Genomic DNA, 19412 nt, shown 5'->3' with positions numbered 1-19412 from the left:
GGGAGGGAGGAGGAGGAGAGGTTGATTTTGGGTGTTTTCAAATTTTGTTTTTATTTGGGGTAGTTTCAATTAGCAACCGGGATCTAGCCTTTCGCCGCTGAGAGCTCTCATGTTTCCTGTGTTCTTTTTCCTCTCCCTTCTTTCCTGGTACCTCTCTGACTTCCCGCCACATCTGCCTCCTCCTTGGTGTGTCCAAAGACAGCGCCTGTGTCGGTCATGAAGCTGTTCTGTTTAGTCGCTCCCTTTCCCCCCTAGGCTTGCCGTGTCTCCATTTGAACTTGTTTTGTAGTTTGTCACCCATGGTGTCCTTTATTTCCCCCTTCTACAGCCCTCTGATTTATTGTAAGGAATATCTATGTTGGAATGTCTTCTTAGTTCGCTGCTTTGTGCTCAGAGATGCTGTTGCTCGGGGTTTGTCAACTCTTAACAAGAGGCAGCCCAGCGGCGTCTCCTCCCGCAGCTCGGGTTTGCCATGGTGATGGGCTGCCTGCAGCTTCTTTGCCAGCATGCCCTTCTAGTCCTCTGGGCCTCCCAGCGGCCACTGCTCTGCTGCACGCGATCTTGCCACCGAGCCAGAGCCAGTGGTCTAGTTTGAAACAAGTCCCGATTTGGGTGCAGCCAGTGGCAGAGGAAAACCCTGGGTGGGGGGGTGGGGGTCACAGGAGTCAGCTCACAGGAGGCTTATGTGAGCCGGGGGGGGGGGGGGCGAGGAGTCTAAAGTAACAAGGCGGGAAGAGGAAAGAGGGAGGACTCTGCCTCTGTACAAATGTAATAGGATGTGTGTGAGAGCAAACAAAAAGGAAATCCAGGCTGGGGGTGTGGCTCAGCTGGTAGTTTGCCCTGCACGCAGACAGGCATGTTCCCATTCCGCCAGGGGATCCCCTGCTCTACCTGCATAAACTTGGCAGATAGTGGCAGGAAAATCAGAAGTTTAAGGTCACCTTCAAGCCTGGCGTTGGTGGCACACGCCTTTAATCCCAGCACTTGGGAGGCAGAGGCAGGCGGATCTCTGTAAATTCGAGACCAGCCTGGACTACCAAGGGAGTTCCAGGACAGGCTCCAAAGCCACAGAGAAACCCTGTCTCGAAAACACCAAAAAAAAAAAAAAAAAAAAAAAAGGTCACCTTCAGCTGCAAAGAAAGTCTGAGGGCAGCCTGGGCTAATGGGAGACCTTGGCTCAAAACAAAAAGTCTCAAAGAGAAACAGTTTTGCCATCATGTGAACTACAATGAAACAGGGGTGAACCCTAAAGTGTTTAGCCTGGCAATGGCCCAGCCAGGTGGCCTGGTCAGCCCCAGCCAGGTGTAGACAGAACTGGGGGAGGGCACAGGAAGGAACTTCACTAGGCCACGAAGTTCACCTTAAGTGGGAAGTTATACCAGATAGGTAAGGGGAGGGAAGGATGAAGGGAGAGAGGAGATGGGCAGACAGGAGAGGACCCTGGGAAGGCACCTAAAGAAACAGGGCGGTGTAGAAACAGCTGGGAGGGTGGGGGAAGGGTAAAGTCTGGTTTGCAGGGAAGGATGGAGGGAGCGGTCCCAGCGTGGAGTGAGGACCGGGGAGGGGTCAGTCGGGGAGAAGGCTGTCCCCCTATTCGGCTGAGTTTGGTCCTGAAAGAGCTTGCTTTCTGCCTTTGAAAGGGGAAGGTGATCATCTCTGGTGGCCAGACCCCACACTGTGTTTTCCTGCCTCTAGGAATGGAAGGCAGAAAGGAGAGTTGCTGTCCCATCCTGGGACATGGGCAGCCCACATGTCTGCAGGGAGTCACGGCCAGCTTCAGGATGGTCCAGGACAGGACAGCCCAGGCGCTGCTCAGAACCAGCAAGGAGGCAAGTGCCACTGGGGAGTCTGGGCCGGCAGGAGGCAGCAGCTGCCAGGGTGCACAAACCTCATTCCAGAGGCCTCTGGGCCCCAGACAAGACTCTCTGTTCAAGCTCAGCGTACCGAGGGAGAAGCGCTTCATAGACCTGGAGACAGAAAGACTGGTTTATAGCGGGGAAGGGGAGGCAATGCCCACATCTCTTGCAGATTGCAGTTTTAAAATGTCAATTCTGAGCCAGCCACAGTGGCGCACGCCTTTAGTCTCAGCACTCGGGAGGCAGAGGCAGGCAGATCTCTGTGAGTTCAAGGCCAACCTGGTCTACAAAGCAAGTTCCAAGGCAGCCAGGACTGTTACACCGAGTAACCTTGTCTCAAAAACCCCAAAAAAGAAAAAAAAAGTAAATTCCATGTCTGGAGAGATGCCCCAGTGGTTTAGAGCACTGGCTGCCCTTCCAAAGGACCTAGGTTTGAGTCACCCCCATGGCGACTCACTGTGATCTGTAACTCCAGCTCCAGGGGGTCTCACTATGGTCTATAACTCATGTTCCGGGGATCTCACTATGGTCTGTAACTCCAGCTCCAGGGGATCTCATTATGGTCTGTAACTCCAGCTCCAGGGGATCTGACACCATCTTCCAGCCTCTTCAGGCACCAGGAGTGCACATGATGCATAAATATGCATATAGACAAAACACCCACATACATCAATAAAAATACACATGTTTATAAAACGTACTCCAACTTTCCAAAACCTTGTGCAAAACCGATATGGATTACATCAGTAATTTCTTATCTTAGCAGCTAAAGGGCTAAAATGATGATAACTTGGACACATTAGATGAAGTGAAATATATTATATTAAAATTAATTTTGTTTCTATTTTTACTTCTGAGAACTGAGGAGTTGGAGAGATGGCGCAGTGACCGAGGTTCAGTTCCCAGCACCCTTGGTGTCTTTTGTAAACCAAGGATGTAATTCCACAACCAAGTACATGCTTCCCCTGGGTGAAACCTGTAGGACCAATCCCCAAGCACTTGGCAGTGGGGGAGGGGGCGAGTAAGATTTCCCTCTAGCTGGGTATAGCAGGTTTAATGTAGATGAGAAAGAAAAACTTAGCTTTTAAAGAGAAGAAAAAAGACCCCCAAGCCAGATGGAGAAGGCAAATGCTAAGAGAAAGCCCTGTGGCTTCTCACCTGGGAAGCCCCTGGCCTGGGGGTGGCAGCCAGGCTGGGATGAGGGGCTGATTTCACAACCTCTGAAAACGCCACACCTGCTCCTCCTGCAAGACCTAGAGGGAAAAAGTCATCTCACGTCCATGCACATCACAAACTAACCGACTTGTGTGACAGACACCGCTACGGTGATGAACATTGTCAGACGGGGGGCCTGGGAGTGCAGCTCGGTAGCAGGGGCCAGTCAGCACACAGAGGCCCTGGCTTCCACCCAGCACCAGAACAAGACAACGAAATGTGTTAAACCGGATTAGCCCTTCTCAGAAAAGTTATTAAAAGTCACTGACAGCAAAATTGCAAAAATTACTTAAAATGGGTGAGTCTTTGCGATGCCTACTGGAATCCAGAGTGAACTATGAACTGAAAGTCAACCTGGACGATTCTATGAGACCTCACCTCAAAACAAAAATTATGGGAGGGGGTAGTAGAGAGAGAGAGGGAGGGAGGGGGAGGGAGGAGGAGAGAGGGGGAGGGAGGGGGAGGGAGAAGGAGGAGGAGGGAGGGAGGGGGAGGGAGAGAGGGAGGGAGGGGGAGGGAGAGAGGGAGAGGGAGGGGGAGGGACGGGGATGAGCCCTGAGGGGAGAGGGCTGAGTCCCTGACGAACCTGAGGACGGCCAGGAGCTCCCTAGCAGACATATGATGGAAGCACCCTAACTGAGGGGTCTAACCTTGACCCCAATTCTGCCTTCCACAAACGTCTCAGGCAGACAGCCGTGAGAGCCGAGGCCTCCCAGGAGCTGTCCACGGTTCTCGACTTCTTGGGTCTGAGGCCTTGACAGTTGTCTCAATTTCTTGCTGTTCTGGACGTCATTCGCAGCCTCTGCCTTCCTCTCTGCTAGCTGTACAGACCTACATCCGTGTCCTGTGATGCCCTGTGGACTTTCTGGTCTCTCTCTGCAGAGCCCAACTCTGATCAGACCTCACCCCGTTTCAATCTTACCTCCCTCCCTTCCACTCTAACTAGAGAATACAAGACAAAGGATTTGGGTTTATTCTTGCCTTCTGGGAGGGATAGGAATGAGGCTGGCACCCCCGAGACTCCAGCGTCCCCAAACTGGGAATGCCATCTGTGGTGGTTTGAAAAAAAAAAGGCCCCCCCAAAGGGAGTGGCACTATTAGGAGGTGTGGCTTTGTTGGAGTGGGTGTGGCCTTGTTGAGGGAAGTGTGTTGCTGTGGAGGCGGGCTCTGAGGTCTCCAATATGCTCAAGATACTGCCTGGCATCTCAGACTGCTTCCTGCTGCCTGCAAGATGTAGGACTCTCTGCTACTCCTCCGGGACCACATCTGCCTGCCAGCTGCTATGCCCCACCGTGATGGTCATGGACTGAACCTCTGAAACTGTAACACGCCACTCTAATTAAATGTTTTCCCTGTAAGGGTTTCTGCAGTCATGGTATCTCTTCACAGCAATAGAAACCCTAACTAAGACACCGTCCCCCCCTTCCCACTCTTGTCATCCTAGTGATGCCTCGACATGCCCAGAGACAGCCACGCCCCATTCATCCACCTACCATGAAAAGCTCGGTATGCAGAGCCCACACAGGCTGAGCTGGTGGTGTCCATGACATACACGGGGGCCCCAAAAACATCTGCGAGCACCTGGGAGGGATACAGAGGTTACAGTGGGTGAGTGGTCACTCAGAGAGGTCATTTAGAACCTTCTAGACTCTCCTTCTTTATGTATGTCTTCTGATGCCTTCCATTTGGCCACAGCTGCCTTAAGTGTGCTTGGGGCATGGAGCCAGTGATGAGACAGGGTGGCCTGAAGGGAGACCCTGGAGAAGGGCCAGTTTACAGGCTGTCCCCGTACCTTTTAAAAGACAAGCGCCTACCACATAGCTCCAGCCAGCCTGAAATTTACTATGTAACCCAAGCTAATCTCAAATGCCTCATCTTCCTGCATCTGCCTCCTGAGTGTGGGGATTGCAAGGATGTACCACCGTGCCCTGTAGTTTTTTTTTAAAAGACACCGTCTTACTATGTAACCCTGGCTGGTGTAGAAATCACTATTTAGACCAGGCTGGTCTAGAACTCACAGATCCACCTGCTGCTGTATGCTGAGCACTGGGATTAAAAGTGTGCACCCCTGAGTCTAACCTGCTGTACTTGTGTGTGTGTGTGCATGTGTGTGTGTGTGTGTGTGTGCATACGCGCGTGGTGGAGGAGGAATCGTGATGTGTGCAGGTACAAGTGGGTGCCAGAGGTTAACGCCAGGTGTCTTCCTCAATCGCTTCACCTCACTGCTTGAGAAGGGACCTTTAACTTGGCCACCAGCTCGCGAATTGGCCAGAGTGGCCGGCCAACACTCCCAGAGACCTTCCTGTTTCCACCTCCCCAGTGCTGGGATTACAGGCACACACGACCAAGACTGTTTCTATGGCTGTAGGAATCTGAACCCTGGTCCTCATATCTGCATGGCAATCACTTTGCCAGCTGAGTCACCCCCAGCCTTGTCCTATATTTTTAGACTATTTATATACTTGTTTTTTTTTTTGTCAACTTGACACAAGTTAGAGTTATCTGAAAAGAGGGAAGAAACATGGTTGAGAAAAACAAAATCCCTCCATAAGATTAGCTTGTAGACAAGCCCGTAGGGCATTTTCTTAATTAGTGATTAATATGGGAGGGGAGGGCCCAGCCCATGGTGGGTGGGGTCATCCCTGGGCAGGTGGTCTTGGGTTCTATGAGAAAGAGGCTGAGCAAGCCATGGGGAGCAAGCCAGTGAGCAGCTCCCTCCATGGCCTCTGCATCGGGTCCTGTCTGCCCGGCCCTGCCTTGGTTCCCACCCTGGCATCCCTCAGTGATGGCCTTACAAGCTATAAGGTGAAATAAACCCTTTTCTACCCAAGCTGCTTTCCCTCATGGTGTTTTATCACAGCGGTGGAAACCCTGAGTTTGTTCCGTTTGCTTGTTTTCAGTACTGGGAATCCAACCCAGAACCTCGAGTGTCACAAAGTAAATGGATGGACAGCAGAGAAGAGGACTCATTCAACAAAGTCCTTAACATGCATAAGGACCCGACTTTAAGCCCCTAGAAACCCATGTAAAAGTCGGAAAGCAAATCCCTGGGGCTTGCTAACCAGTCACTCTGGTCAAACCTGTGAGCTCCAGATTCAGTGAAGGTCTTTGTTCCCCAAAACAAGGCGAAGAGTGACCAAGGAAGACATCTAGCTCCTAGATGCAGCAACAAGGAAGATGATGGGGGGGGGGACAACACCACGCCTACCTGTAAGATGTCTTTATTGTGAGACGCTCCTCCTGTGGCCAGAATTTTTGTCTTGGGCACTGTAAGACAAAAGACGGAAACAGAACTGAGGTGGCTGTAGCAATTCTCCCAAGGCAGAAAGGGACTGTCCTTCAGCCGTGGGTGGCTTGTGGTGGGCCTGTGGCCCCTGCTGGTCTCCCGGGCTGTGGAGAGACCCAAAGCTGGCTTGCCCACGCAAGGCTCCTCACATGTAACCTACAGTCCATCTGTCTTTATTGTCTTTACCAACTGAAAAATTAAACAATTTGGGGTTGGGGATGTAGCTCAGTTGGGAGAGTGACTGCCTAGCTAACACAAGGCCCTGAGTTTAACCACAAGCACCCCACTTTGCTCCACCACAACCCCAAAAATAGAAAAAGAAAAAATCTCCCAACATATCAATAACAGAATGGAATTCCCTTCAAATTGACAAGGGTCTCGTGTTCAAGCCTTACAAGAAGCTTTGACGGGTGTTTTTCTCTTTTGCTCTTTAAAGAGGGCTTATTTCATTTTACATGTATGTTTTTTCTCTTTTGCTCTTTAAAGAGGGTTTATTTCATTTTACATGTATGTGTCCATGGATGCAGATGTTCCATGTGGGGGCTCGTGGAGGTCAGGAGAGGGCACTGGGTCCCCTGGACCTGGAGCTACACTCAACAAGGAATGGTGGGGACCGAACTCAGATCTTACATAAGTGTGACAGTATTCTTAACCACTGAGCCATCATGTGTCCTCCACCACCCTTTGGAAGGAACTGAGGTAGGATTTCATCTAGTCCAGGCTGGCCCCAAATTCTCTATGTAGCAGAGGATGACCTGGAACTCCTGATCTACTGGAGTTCACCTCCCAAGTTCTAGGGCTACAAGTATGTGCCACCATGCCCAGCCCAGACCCACAAGCGACATTCTTTTTTACATTTGTTTGTTTACCCATGCGTGTCCATTCTTGAAATACTCTTTTTTATTTTTAGACACTATTAAAACTTAATTTAGCCAGGTGCTGGTGGCGCACGCCTTTAATCCCAGCACTCGGGAGGCAGAGGCAGGTGGATCTCTGTGAGTTCGAGGCCAGCCTGGTCTATGGAGCATGTTCCAGGACAGGCTCCAAAACAATACTGAGAAACGCTGTCTCGAAAAGCCAAAAAAAAAAAAAAAAAGGACAGGGTTTCTCTGTGTAGCCTTGGCTGTCCTGTAATGAAAGATCCTTCCTAGGCACTGTCTCTAGGCCTCTGCCCCTCCCCAGCCCGAGAATACATCCAGCCGGCCGCTCACTTACTGACTCGGTAGCCTAAGCCTTCTGCGTGAATCCTCTTGGCCATGAACTGTCCTTCGATCAGGGCTCGAATCTCTACATCCCCAGGGAATGCTGAGACCTGTTTGCAGGATAAAGCAGGCACAGAGTGAGGGATTCTGCGTGTGCGTGTGTCTGTCTGTATGTCTGTATGTGCGTGTGTGGCTTGTGCGTGTGTGGCTTGTCTTGTGCATGTGTGTGTATGTCTTGTGCATGTGTGTGTGTATGTGCGTGTGTGGCTTGTGCATGTGTGTATGTCTTGTGCATGTGTGTGTGTGTCTTGTGCATGTGTGTGTGTGTCTTGTGCATGTGTGTGTGTCTTGTGCATGTGTGTGTGTATGTGCGTGTGTGTATGTGGCTTGTGCATGTGTGTGTCTGTGTGTGTGTCTTGTGTGTGTGTGTCTTGTGTGTGTGTGTGTACATGATCCTACTTTAACCACCAACTTCCCGTGTCACACCGGCACACTGACTTCACCCTCACATGCACAGCTCGCACCCCACCTGTGTGCCACTCTGAGGAGCCAGCAACATCACAGTGATCAGTCTCAGGCAGCCAGGGGTTCAGTCTCAGGCAGCCAGGGGTTCAAGTACCGACTCCAGCATTTCCCCTCTGACCTAGACTATCATGTGAGTGTTTTGTCCTAACCTAAGGCTGCACTGGGGGAACCTGGTTTTCAAGGTCACATGACCAAATTAGATTGGCAGGGATTAGGATACAGAGTAGATGTTTGATAGTAATAGCCGTGAATTTATCCTGAGTATCCACAATGACGACTGTGACACATCAAGAAGCTCTAATAGTTGTCACCCCAGGCTGAGGCCTGCTTCTCCAGCCTCTCCAATCAAGAAGTAAACCTGCCACTGTCTCTTTACGCTCTTGCAAAGGACCTGAGTTCAGTTCCCAGCACCCACGTGGTAGTTTACAACCATCTGTAATTCCAATTCCAGGAGATCTGGTGTCCTCTTTCAGCTGCTGAGGTCACCAGGCACACACAGGATGGACATACATCCGTGCAAACAAACACTGATAAGATAAGCAAATCTGGCCGGGTGTTGGTGGCGCACGCCTTTAATCCCAGCACTCGGGAGGCAGAGGCAGGCGGATGTCTGTGAGTTCGAGGCCGGGCTGGACCAACAGCCTCCAAAACAATACAGAGAAACCCTGTCTCGTAAAAACTAAAAAGATAAACAAATCTGGAAAGAAAAAACATCTCTACTGAGTGAATGAATGATGAATGAATGAATGAATGAATGAATGAAGAACTTACTTTCTCCTTGATAAGCTTAGGACTGACCTACACAAGAGCAGGCAGTATCTTTTCTCTGTAAACAGAGACTGAACTTAACCTCCAACCTGAGGACCAGGGTAGATTTTTTACATGTTGTTTGTTGTTTGTTTGAGACAGGGTCTCTCTACATAGCTCTGGCTGTCCTGGAACGCTGTAGACCAGGCTGGCCTCAAACTCAGACATCTGCCTGATGCTGCCTCCCAAGTGCTGGGATCAAAGGCTTGAATCACCATTCCCAGAAAACTTTTTACATTGTATCCAAAAACAATTCTACTGAGAGTGTAACAATTTGCAACACCTAACCCATGTCACCCGACTATGACAGGGACTAGAGTATCTCACCGAGCCTCCCCAACTTCTACTGGGTTCACAAGCATCCTCCAGCCCCAAACCCCAAAACATGGTTTTCTACCAGAAAATCCATTCCAAACAGGGACTCTTCTGGAAGAGGCCCCATGGAAATTAAAGGAAAGTGGTTGGGCTTGAGTTTCCTTGTGACTTTGGGCAGGCCACTGAGGCCTCAGCTTCCCCATCTGTAAAAAGGGTTGGTCATGCCTAACAGAGTTGCTTAGAGAAAGAAGACTATACTAAAATCACAAGCCTGATGCTGGGAACCCAATTACCCTAGGCTAGTGTCATTGTCTCTCCCACAGGCTCTTCCCACTAGGAAGAAACTCCTGACCTCAGGGCCCAAGGGCTGCTGGGAGGTGGAGGGCATAGCCACCAAGTGACACACACCAATGGGAGCAGACAGTAGTTCAGAGCACTCCAGTCCCCTGCACTCCTTCTCCGAGGAGGGACAGGGTCTGTCAGCCCCGGCTGAAACCGCAGCCTCTAGAACGCACCCCGAGCACGTCTGTAGATGAGCCGGTGAATGAACTCACCGCATAGGTATGTGTCTGGGGCCGGGGACCTGAGCTAGGAAGGAGCCTTAGCACCCACGAAAACACTGGGTGGGCGTGGTGGCTTGCCTGTAGTTCCAGCCGAGCCACACCCTGAACGAGCTCTGGGTTTGATGGTGAGAACCTGACTCAATGGGCCAGGTGGGAGAGCCGCTCAGAAAGGTTCCTGGTGTCAACCCTGGGCTGCCACATGCATGCCAGTGCAACACACATGCAGACATGCACACACACCACACACATGAAAGGAAAAAAAAAAGACCGAAGTACCTCAGTGTTTTCTGCATTAAACCTATGACGCCCGACAATTTCAGGGGTGATCTCCATTACATCGAAATAAAAACCTGAAGCAAAACCAGGAAGGGATTAGCTGTCAGCGACCCAGAACAAAGAACACTTTTTTCAAAAGGCTTCAAAAAGGGTGAAGCAAAGTTACCCCACCCGTGCCTCAGGCCTCCTCCCATCCATCCCCTCGAGGAGCCCCGAGGTATCCTCAGTCCTTTCTCTCCAACAGAACGGAGGGGACTGGGAAGGCCTGGGCTGTTCTGAGGTAACTCTGCTCATTTCCCGTTGGCATCTCACTAACCCTGAGCACCAACGGAGGTGACATGCTCTCCTTCCTCAGGACGTGGCCTGGGTGCTACGTTCCTCCTAACACAACACCTTGTGTCTGGGGCAGGAAGCTGCGTACTGAGAAGCCGCAGGGAACAGAAGCTCCTGGGGCTGCCACCTCATTCACCAGGGGCTTTGAGGGGTGGAAGATACAGCTAGGTTCTGACGTTTCACAGCCAAGTGTAGCCTCATGACCCCACCCTCGGAACCCGGGGGCCCACACCAGCTCATGAGGCTACAAGTGTAGACAGAAAGAACCCCCCCAAACCTCTCCACGAACCCAATCCATGGTGCTCCAAGCCTTCCTGCCCTGTCACAGGCCCAACCTACCCACGTTTCCGTTGTTCCCCATCTCCGTGGACTGCAGGGCCTTAGAGAACTTGTTCCAGGAACCGGAAGCAGACTCGTCCCGGATCTTCTCTCTCATAAGGGAGCCGTTTTTAAAGCTGCAGAAATACACACAGTAGCCAGGCGTTGGTGGCGCACACCTTTAATCCCAGCACTCGAGAGGCAGAGGCAGGTGGATCTCTGTGAGTTCGAGGCCAGCCTGGTCTACAGAGCGAGTTCCAGGACAGCCTCCAAAACATCACAGAGAAACCCTGTCTGGATAAAAACAAAAAAAGAAAGAAGGAAAGAAAGAAAGGAAGGAAGGGAGGGAGGGAGGGAGGGAGGAGGAAGGAAAGAAGGAAGGAAGACACATAGTATGGGTCCTGGGCTCCCAGGTTTTGTGTTGTTTGGAACCCACATGCTCTACATGGTTGGTACCAAGTCTACCACTAAACTGTACACCTGACTGGACCCAGGGGTTTTAGAAATGTCCTGGGCAGCGGGCCTCCAGGTCAGGCTAGACCACGACCCCTGGGCCGGGCAGAGCAGGCAGCAAGAATCTGAGGCTCCCCTGTGGCTCCAGGGACATCCTGGAAGGCGCTGGGCTCACACTTATCCTGGACTCTGTTTATGCTGGAAGCTGCCACAGTGGAGCCCAGAGGGGGGCTTCCAGTGCTTTCTATCAGCTCCAGTGGGCCAGCTACTAGCACAGCTAGACCTGAATATCCATCCTCCAGTGGTTCTTGGTGCTTACAGCTCAGAAGCCTTCTAAGCCAGGGAGCTTCCAAAGGACTTGGAACACACACCTCCTGTGCAAATTCTCGGGAAGCAAGCTCACCCGCACACCAAGTTAGATATGTCATGAAGTAAGTGCCTTACTTACAAACTAGTGTTACACAGGACACTGGTGTTTGAGGGAGAGTTTGAACCCAGGCGCGGGGGACTATAGGTCTTGGGATCTTCCCCAGACAGTTCTGCTGTCAAGCAGGAACTTGTGTTCCCGTGGTCTTGGCTGCCCAGCAGGCAATTTAGTAGGAATGCCTTGGGGTGTTTGGCTGTGGCAGGCTTGTCTGCATCTTCCTCCCCCAACCCAGGGATCCCAGGATTACCACAGGAGTGCCATGTACTGCTGCGTATCGACTGGGTTGCAGAAGATGTGGCCCTCCAGGGCAGGCAGGGGCTCTTGGAGCCAGAGAAATAGGGTGTCGCTGGTGCCCAGGCTGACCTGAGGAGAACAGAATAGAGGGTGAGGTGCCCAGGGCTCCCCTACAAAGGTTCCCTTTCTGCCAGGGATGCACTCCACACCTCCCTCCCTCCACTGTCACTCAGTCACCTCATGCCCCATACTACAGGTGACAACCGCCACCTCCTCAGAGACACTTTTTTTTTTAAAGCTCTCCCCATACCAGTCCGGTTAAAGATGGGCTACCCAGATCCAGGATCTCATGGGCACTGTTAGTGGCTTTCTAGAACTTAATACAAAACCATCAAAACAACGGTTTCCCAAATGGCTTCCCTGATAGACGTAGAAAGCCATAGATTAAATCTTCCCATGTACCTGGGAGGGAGTTCACAGCACCCTGGCCCATGTCCAGCACTCTCGCCCAGCAGACTAGTCACTGGCAAGCAGACGGGGCCATGCTTGACATCAGTGAAGGGCAATGGCCGTCTAAGGAAAGACAGCGGGTCACCGTCCTCCTTAGAGGCAGCAGACTCTCTGGTATGTGGCAAATGCACAGCTGACACCCAGCCCGCGGTCCCCAGACAGACAGTCTGTAGGTGTGAGGAGTGGCCTTACCGCAATGTCACCTTCCTCCAGCCTCATGCCTGCCAGTGACGCTGAGAACAGGAGGGAGACCAGGGATTAGCGGGAGTCACATGATCCACACAGCAAACTGCAGTAACCTCCGGGACAGCAGCACAGACGCCACCACCTTCTGCCTTTAACCCACACATCAGCAAGCTGAGAGGCCAAGGAGCCCAAACGGTGGCAGGGCCCAAGGGTAGCGTGTTCTAGCCGAGGGCCCTGATTTGGGCTGAAAAAGTCCAGTCTCAGGGATTCGAACTCCCCACCGCCGCCAGGCCCTCCAAGAAGTGAGGACCAAGGAGACCAGGCATTCGCGATGGGGGAAGGCAGGCCAGGCGGGAGTGTGCAGTGAGCTCCCTCAACCAGGACAAAGGGAGAGCTGAGGTCACGGGGGCTGCAGCCGCACCCCCAGATGCAGGATTCCCAGCAGCAATCCTTCTCTGACCTCTTTGCTGAGGCGCATTCACACGCACGCACGCACACCTCTGAAGAAGACATGGCCCGTAGCTGGTGCTCACTAACTGCTGAGTGAATGAACTGAGTGAAGGAGAAACGGGACTGGGGCAGACACCCGTGGACTCAGCAGCGGAAGCGGAAGCACGGGAGACAACACAAAGCCCCCCCCACACACACAGGAGGCCAAGTAAGGGCAGGCCGGCCGCAGCCCGCACCCCAGCACAGCAAGTTGACCAAAAGGGTGAAGGCGCATGCGCCAGCACAGGACGATCTCACAGTGAGACCCCCTCCCGTCTTAACACCCTTCCAAGGGCTTTCCCTGTGGAGCTGGAGTGCAGCACACAGCACCCTCCTCGGTGCGGCCCATCTGGGCTTCCTTCGGAGGCCCGAGGCCTAGAGAGTCCCTGAAGGAGGAGAGGCAAGGTGGGGGGGGGGGGGTCCTGAAGGAAGGGTTTGGAGGAGCCGAGATGGTGGCTGGAATCGGAAGGAGGTAGGGATTGAGAGATAATCACCGTTTTCACATCCACCAGGCTCCACCCACACACGGTGCAGGCCTGAGAGCCGCCTTTGAGGGTCAGGGCCAGGCTGGGGTGGAGACAGAGTCAGATTCCAGAGGGAAGACAGCAGCACAGAAGGCTTCGTGGGGCGGGAGGGGGGGAGAGCTAGACTGCGGGCTGAGCATGGTGGCAAGCACTCATAGCACCAATGTAGGGGACCCAGCGTTGGGGAGGGGGAGACCTAAAAGATCTCTGAGGTTATGCAACCAGCCAGCCTAGTCTCCCTGGGAGTTCCAGGTAAGTGAGAAACCCTACTTAAAAAAGGAAAGGTTAGCAGCATATGAAGAATGGCAGGCAGCTGAGGTTGTCCTCTGGTCTACACATGCACGTGCACACACACACGCCCCCCCACGCCCCCCCCCCCACACACACACAGGCACAAGCACCCGCGTACACACACGTGTACACACAGAGAGAGATGAGCAAGAAGACGGAGTGGAATTCTTTAAAAGTACAAGTGAGAACCAGGTGTGCTGGCTCTCATCTGGATTCCCCATACCCAGGGAGAGAGAGGACTGATGAGCAGCCGAAGTTAGCCTGGGCTACATAGTACAATCCGCGCCTTCAGAGGGAGACCCCAGTCTCGTTATATATCTAAGGAAAAGGAAGGCGGGAAGTCCAGCAACCCACAGGCACTTGGAGAGCAACTCCTCCTCCTGAGGCACTTACCTGGGTTGTCCCCAGTGAAAGCCACCACTTGGCATGTGGGAAGGAATCCATAGCGCTGGACATAGTAGGAGGAAATGGCTCCCTAGGGAGAGAGAGCACCTGTGTTGTGCTGACATGACCACAGCCTGCCCAGCACGGCTATGCGCACCACAACCCAGGAGAGTCCTGGCTCCAGGTAACTGGGGCTGAAGAACCTTCCACACCTCAGCTATGAGGCTGCTGCAGGCATCTGTGGTCCACCCTGGGGCTCCACCATCCTCCCTAGCCACACACAGGAGGGGCCCAGTACAGGTTTGGAACCACAGGCCTGAGGTCACCTCCAGCATCTTATGAGTCTGAGATTTGAGAGTAGTTAGAACATAGTGATCTCTTAACCTCTCCCTACTTTGTGAACACCAAATTCTGGATACAATGTTGAAGAAAAGAAAGTAACAGGACATTGGTAAGCAAACTTGCAGATGACACAGCAGATGTCTTACTTGTTTATTATGCCAGTAACCAGACTAAGAATAATCAGGCAGGTGCATAGAACAGTGTTCTAATGAAAACTAACCTCAGGGTCAGCATGGGCTACAAAGCAAGCTCAAGGCCAGCCTGAACTAGACGACAAGCTCAAGGCCAACCTAGACCATGTGAAACTGTCTCAAGAGATTTTCCCCCCCAGTGTATGGGAAGAAAATTTTGTTTCAGCCAGCAATGTTTTAAGTTTCCATCAGAATGAGCCATCTGCCCTGGGAAAATAAATGTCTTGGCCTAGGTTGCCTCAGAAGCCAGGATGTGACGAGGCGTGTATACAGGTTAAGTTGGAGGAGTGATCTGGAAGACTAGACAAAACCAGAGGGTGAGAAGTCCAAGAGTCCACCATCCCACTGGGCACCCCAAAGGCAATTGAGGCTGAAGCCACGGAGGAGCCTCTGAAAGCTGGGATTGGTCCTGAGAACTGGCTCCCCAGGGACAAGCAAGAGGCAGTCGCTCAACCACAGGCTCCCACGAATCTCTGATGATGGCTGCCCGACACTCTCACAGGACACGTGAGTCAGGGAAGCCCAATATAGAAAGTATGGTTCCAGCAGGGGTGACACCTGCATGAAGCCACAGTGACTTATCATCATTTGATGCTCGGTCAGTAGGTAAAAATGTAATTTTTCAGAACCGGTTCTTTCCAGTTCCTCCAAAACTCGCCTCTGAAAAGCCTCCTTTAGGATGCATTCTTGGCAGCATAGGGCAAGCAAAGCCTTAGGCAAAGCTTAGACAAAGAGTTGGTCTCCATTTCACATGAAACAAAAGGCCACGGATGGCAGTGGATGGCAGTAACATTCCAGGGGCTCAGTGTATGGACAAAAACAAAAAAAAATAAAAATAAAAACAAATTTCTACACTCCAACAATCAGGCCATATCCACTTACTTTGGAGATTTTATATATATGTGTGTGTGTGTGTGTGTGTGTGTGTGTGTGTGTGTGTGTGTGTGTGTGTATATATATATATATATATATATATATATATATATATATATATATCTGAAGCCTAACTTTTTTGTTGTTTTTTGAGGCAGGGTCTCGCTGTGTGGCTCTGGCTGTTCTGGAACTTGCTATGTATTTCAGGCTGGCCTCGAACTCACAGAGATTCACCTGCTTCTATCTTTCAGTGCTAGGATCAAAGGCATGGGCCACCATTCCATGCTTGAAGCCTAATTCTTTGTTTGTTTGTTTGCTTGTTTGTTGAGACAGGTTTCTCCATGTAAACCTGGCTGTCTTGGAATTAGCTCTATAGACCATGCTGGCCTTGAACTCAGAGATCCACCTGTCTTTGCCTGGGATTAAAACCCAGCTGGAGCCTAATTCTTTTTTTTTTTTTTTTTTTTTTTTGGTTTTTTCGAGACAGGGTTTCTCTGTGGCTTTGGAGGCTGTCCTGGAACTAGCTCTTGTAGACCAGGCTGGCCTCGAACTCACAGAGATCCACCTGTCTCTGCCTCCCAAGTGCTGGGATTAAAGGCGCACCCGGCCCTTTTTTTTTTTTTTTTAAGAGTATCCATTATGTATTTTGTGTTCTGTCTGCATGTACACCTTCAATCCAGAAGAGGGCAGCAGATCTCATTATGGATGGTTGTGATCCACTATGTGGTTGCTGGGAATTGAACTCAGGACCTCTGGAAGACCAGCTAGTGTTCTTAACCACTGATCCATCTCTCCAGTCCCCGGAGCCTAATTCTTAATGAACATGGCGTGTTACAAGTGCCCCAGTCTCAAGTAAAACAATGTATGCTGTAACAATCTCCAGGCAGCAAGGCAACCTGGTATCCGCCTGTCCACCCTGATGTGGCCCCCACAAATGGGACAGGAGCTAAGATCAATAATTCCTCTGCTGTGCATGAGCTCTCTCTCGTTTCAGCAGTGTGATCCTCTCTGGACACTGGGCCTCTGAGCTTTAATTAATTCTCCCTTTGTTTATGCCTTGGTGAGTTCTAATGCCTGCACACTGTCTGGCCTTCTGTGCTATTTCATACAGGAGCTGTCAGTTTTCTGTCCGCTTCTTCTGTCTGTCTGGCATCCATGCATTTGTGTCTTGCACTGCAGGCTTTTCTGGGCAGAACGTTCTCCCCTCAGCTGGCCCACTGGTTTCGCAGCACACCTTGGGTAACAGTGGTTTGGATGTTCTACCCATGGTAACGTGTCGGCGAGAATCTTAAGGGAAAACTGTGGCTATGCCTGAGCGTCATCGCAACAGCCCCTTCCTGACGGCCCCATCTCCTTCCTTCACACTCAGCCGGCTGTCCCATACGGGGTTCTTTCTGACTGTTCTGGCTTCCCATGTGTGGCATGTGTGCAGAAAGACACCATGGACCCTCTTCTCCCGATCACACTTGGTGGCAACTACCCTCATGGTCCAGTGCCCTTAACTTACTAGCTTGTCCAACCACCATCAGAAACCCTCTCCACATACTGTATCTCATCGTTTGCACAGGAGCCTTGTAAGACAGACGGTATTATCTCCAGAGGAGGAAACTGGAACCCTGGTTAAACAGAGGCAGCCTGAGCTAGGTGTGGTGACACACGCCTTTGACCTCAACACCGTGGGGCAGAGGCAGATGGATCTCTGCGTGTTCTAGGCCAGCCTGGTGTACATAACAAGTTCCATGCCATCTACGGCTACCTGAGGCAAAACCAACAACAATAAACCATAAACAGAACTTGGTCAAAGCCCTTCAGGCTCAGTCAGTGAGATGCCGGGGCCCGTGGTCTGTCAGCTCCTTCATGTTTTGGTTTTCAAGAGCCTGCCTGCTACAAGCTCAGTGCCTGGAATTTCAGCACTCTCTGCACTTTGACCCTTAGATGTGCAGACACCCAGAAATCATCAGAATCTAGCTCTGGCACGTATAAGCCCCTTATCCAGATAGTCAGATGTTCTGACTAGTATCAAATGCTGAGTTTAGGCGTAAGTGGAAATGTGTGTGCTCGTGCGTGTACGTGCGCATGTGTGCTCGCTCAAGTGTGTGTGGGGAGTATGTGTGTGCACACTTGAGTGTGCCTGCATACGTGGATGTGTGTACCCTTCTAGGCTCCACCAGCAGCGCCAGTACCCACAGAAGTCATCACTGGAAAGAGGACTTACCACAACTGAGCATGAAGGAACTGGTGAGCCGAGTTTCTCCTCCAAATTGGGGGCGCAGGCATCAAGGCAAGCCTGGGACCAGACTTTTTCCTGGATCTGCAACAAATTCATTCCAGACCCTAAGGAAGGAAGGAAGCAAAAATAAAAACACCTGCAGGTGCATGGGAGCTCTGGTAGAAATTGATGAACAGAAGATCACTAATAGTCCCTCCTTCTTGGGAAATGATGAGGTAGCTGCCTGACTGGCACCCACCCAGGCTGGGTGAGGCGCTCGCAGTCCCCACGGCCACCCTGCCCGTGAACAAGCGTCTCTACATGCTCTGAGGGCTTACCGTCACTGTAGTCGATGGGCGAGTGCCCACCCAGGAACAGTGAAGCAGCAAAGCTGCTGACCAAGGAAATCCTCTGGAAAAGAAGAGAGCAGCGTGAGGGAGGACGGTTTCCACACACCCTAAGCTACGAACGCTTCGCATGAGTGAACACACACGTGCTTGTGTGCGCACACACACTCACACGCGCGCGCGCACACACACACACACACACACACACACACACACACACACACACGAGAGCAGGGTGAGGGAAGACTGGTTTCCACACACCCTAAGCTACGAACGCTTCGAGCTTTCGCATGAGTGAACACACACGTGCGGGTGCGCGCACACACACTCACTCACACACACACACACACACACACACACACGAGAGCAGGGTGAGGGAAGACTGGTTTCCACACACCCTAAGCTACGAACGCTTCGCATGAGTGAACACACACGTGCTTGTGTGCGCACACACACTCACACGCGCGCACACACACACACACACACACACACACGAGAGCAGGGTGAGGGAAGACTGGTTTCCACACACCCTAAGCTACGAACGCTTCGGGCTTTCGCATGAGTGAACACACACGTGCGGGTGCGCGTACACACTCACACACATGCACACACAGGAACAGAAGCCGGAACTTCAGCAGGTCGGAAAAGAGATGGAGTATCCAGCCAGAGTTCTGGGTGGTACTGGTTTACGCCACAAAACCGTCACGATTGGTGACAACGAAAGCCAAGGCCCAGTGAGCACACCGCACTCAGGAACCCAAGCCCTCAGTTCCTCACTCCAGTGCTATGGGGTCTCCGGCTTTTGTTTACAGGGAAACGGCTGTGCGGCCACAGAACACAGGATGAGCCAAGACTCCCAAGGCTACCACAAGTTTAAAGACAAGCTGACCCACCCCCCCTCTACCCCCAGGAAGGTCCCCAAGAGAATCACTGGTGACTGCAGACTTCAGTCTGAGAGTCTTTAAAGTCACCTTCACCCCAAGGGCTTCTAGCCTGAAGAAGACAGTCGCCACCTCGAGTCCCCGTTGGGACACACGCCTTGGATTCCACACACACCTCTCAAGGAGGGCTTTCGTCCCTCAGTGGCTGATGCTGCCGAGCTGGCTGACACCTGGAACCATCAGGTAATAAATACCTGCAGCCTGGTACAGTGGCAGAACCCTGTCATCGTAGCCCTTGAGGCAGAGACAGGGGTTTGAGGCCAACCTGGTCTACGTAGCGAGTTCAAAGCGAGACTAGGTTACAAAGCAAACGCC

General features: G+C 51.8%; 1 protein-coding gene across 2 annotated transcripts in view; it reads right to left on the bottom strand.

Annotated features, from left to right (window-relative positions):
• Positions 1–1206: 1206 nt before the first annotated feature.
• The window catches only part of Xylb (xylulokinase), a 31837-nt gene continuing 13631 nt past the window's right edge, over positions 1207–19412 (bottom strand). For both annotated transcript variants that reach the window (XM_005082346.3, XM_040740081.1), the window contains 12 exons: positions 18148–18220; positions 17816–17934; positions 14204–14285; positions 12513–12553; positions 11824–11939; positions 10718–10833; positions 10046–10119; positions 7573–7669; positions 6280–6338; positions 4565–4652; positions 3015–3109; positions 1207–1967 (listed from right to left, as the gene is read on the bottom strand). In XM_005082346.3, the coding sequence (XP_005082403.1) occupies positions 1890–1967; positions 3015–3109; positions 4565–4652; positions 6280–6338; positions 7573–7669; positions 10046–10119; positions 10718–10833; positions 11824–11939; positions 12513–12553; positions 14204–14285; positions 17816–17934; positions 18148–18220 (1038 nt within the window). In that variant the 3' untranslated portion in view covers positions 1207–1889. The remainder of the gene's footprint in view (positions 1968–3014; positions 3110–4564; positions 4653–6279; positions 6339–7572; positions 7670–10045; positions 10120–10717; positions 10834–11823; positions 11940–12512; positions 12554–14203; positions 14286–17815; positions 17935–18147; positions 18221–19412) is intronic.

The sequence above is a fragment of the Mesocricetus auratus genome, unplaced genomic scaffold (genome assembly GCF_017639785.1).
Source record: "Mesocricetus auratus isolate SY011 unplaced genomic scaffold, BCM_Maur_2.0 Super-Scaffold_100691, whole genome shotgun sequence".
Classification (NCBI taxonomy): Eukaryota; Metazoa; Chordata; class Mammalia; order Rodentia; family Cricetidae; genus Mesocricetus; species Mesocricetus auratus.
Note: the sequence above shows the minus strand (reverse complement) of the source record. Positions and strands in the feature narration are given on the sequence as shown.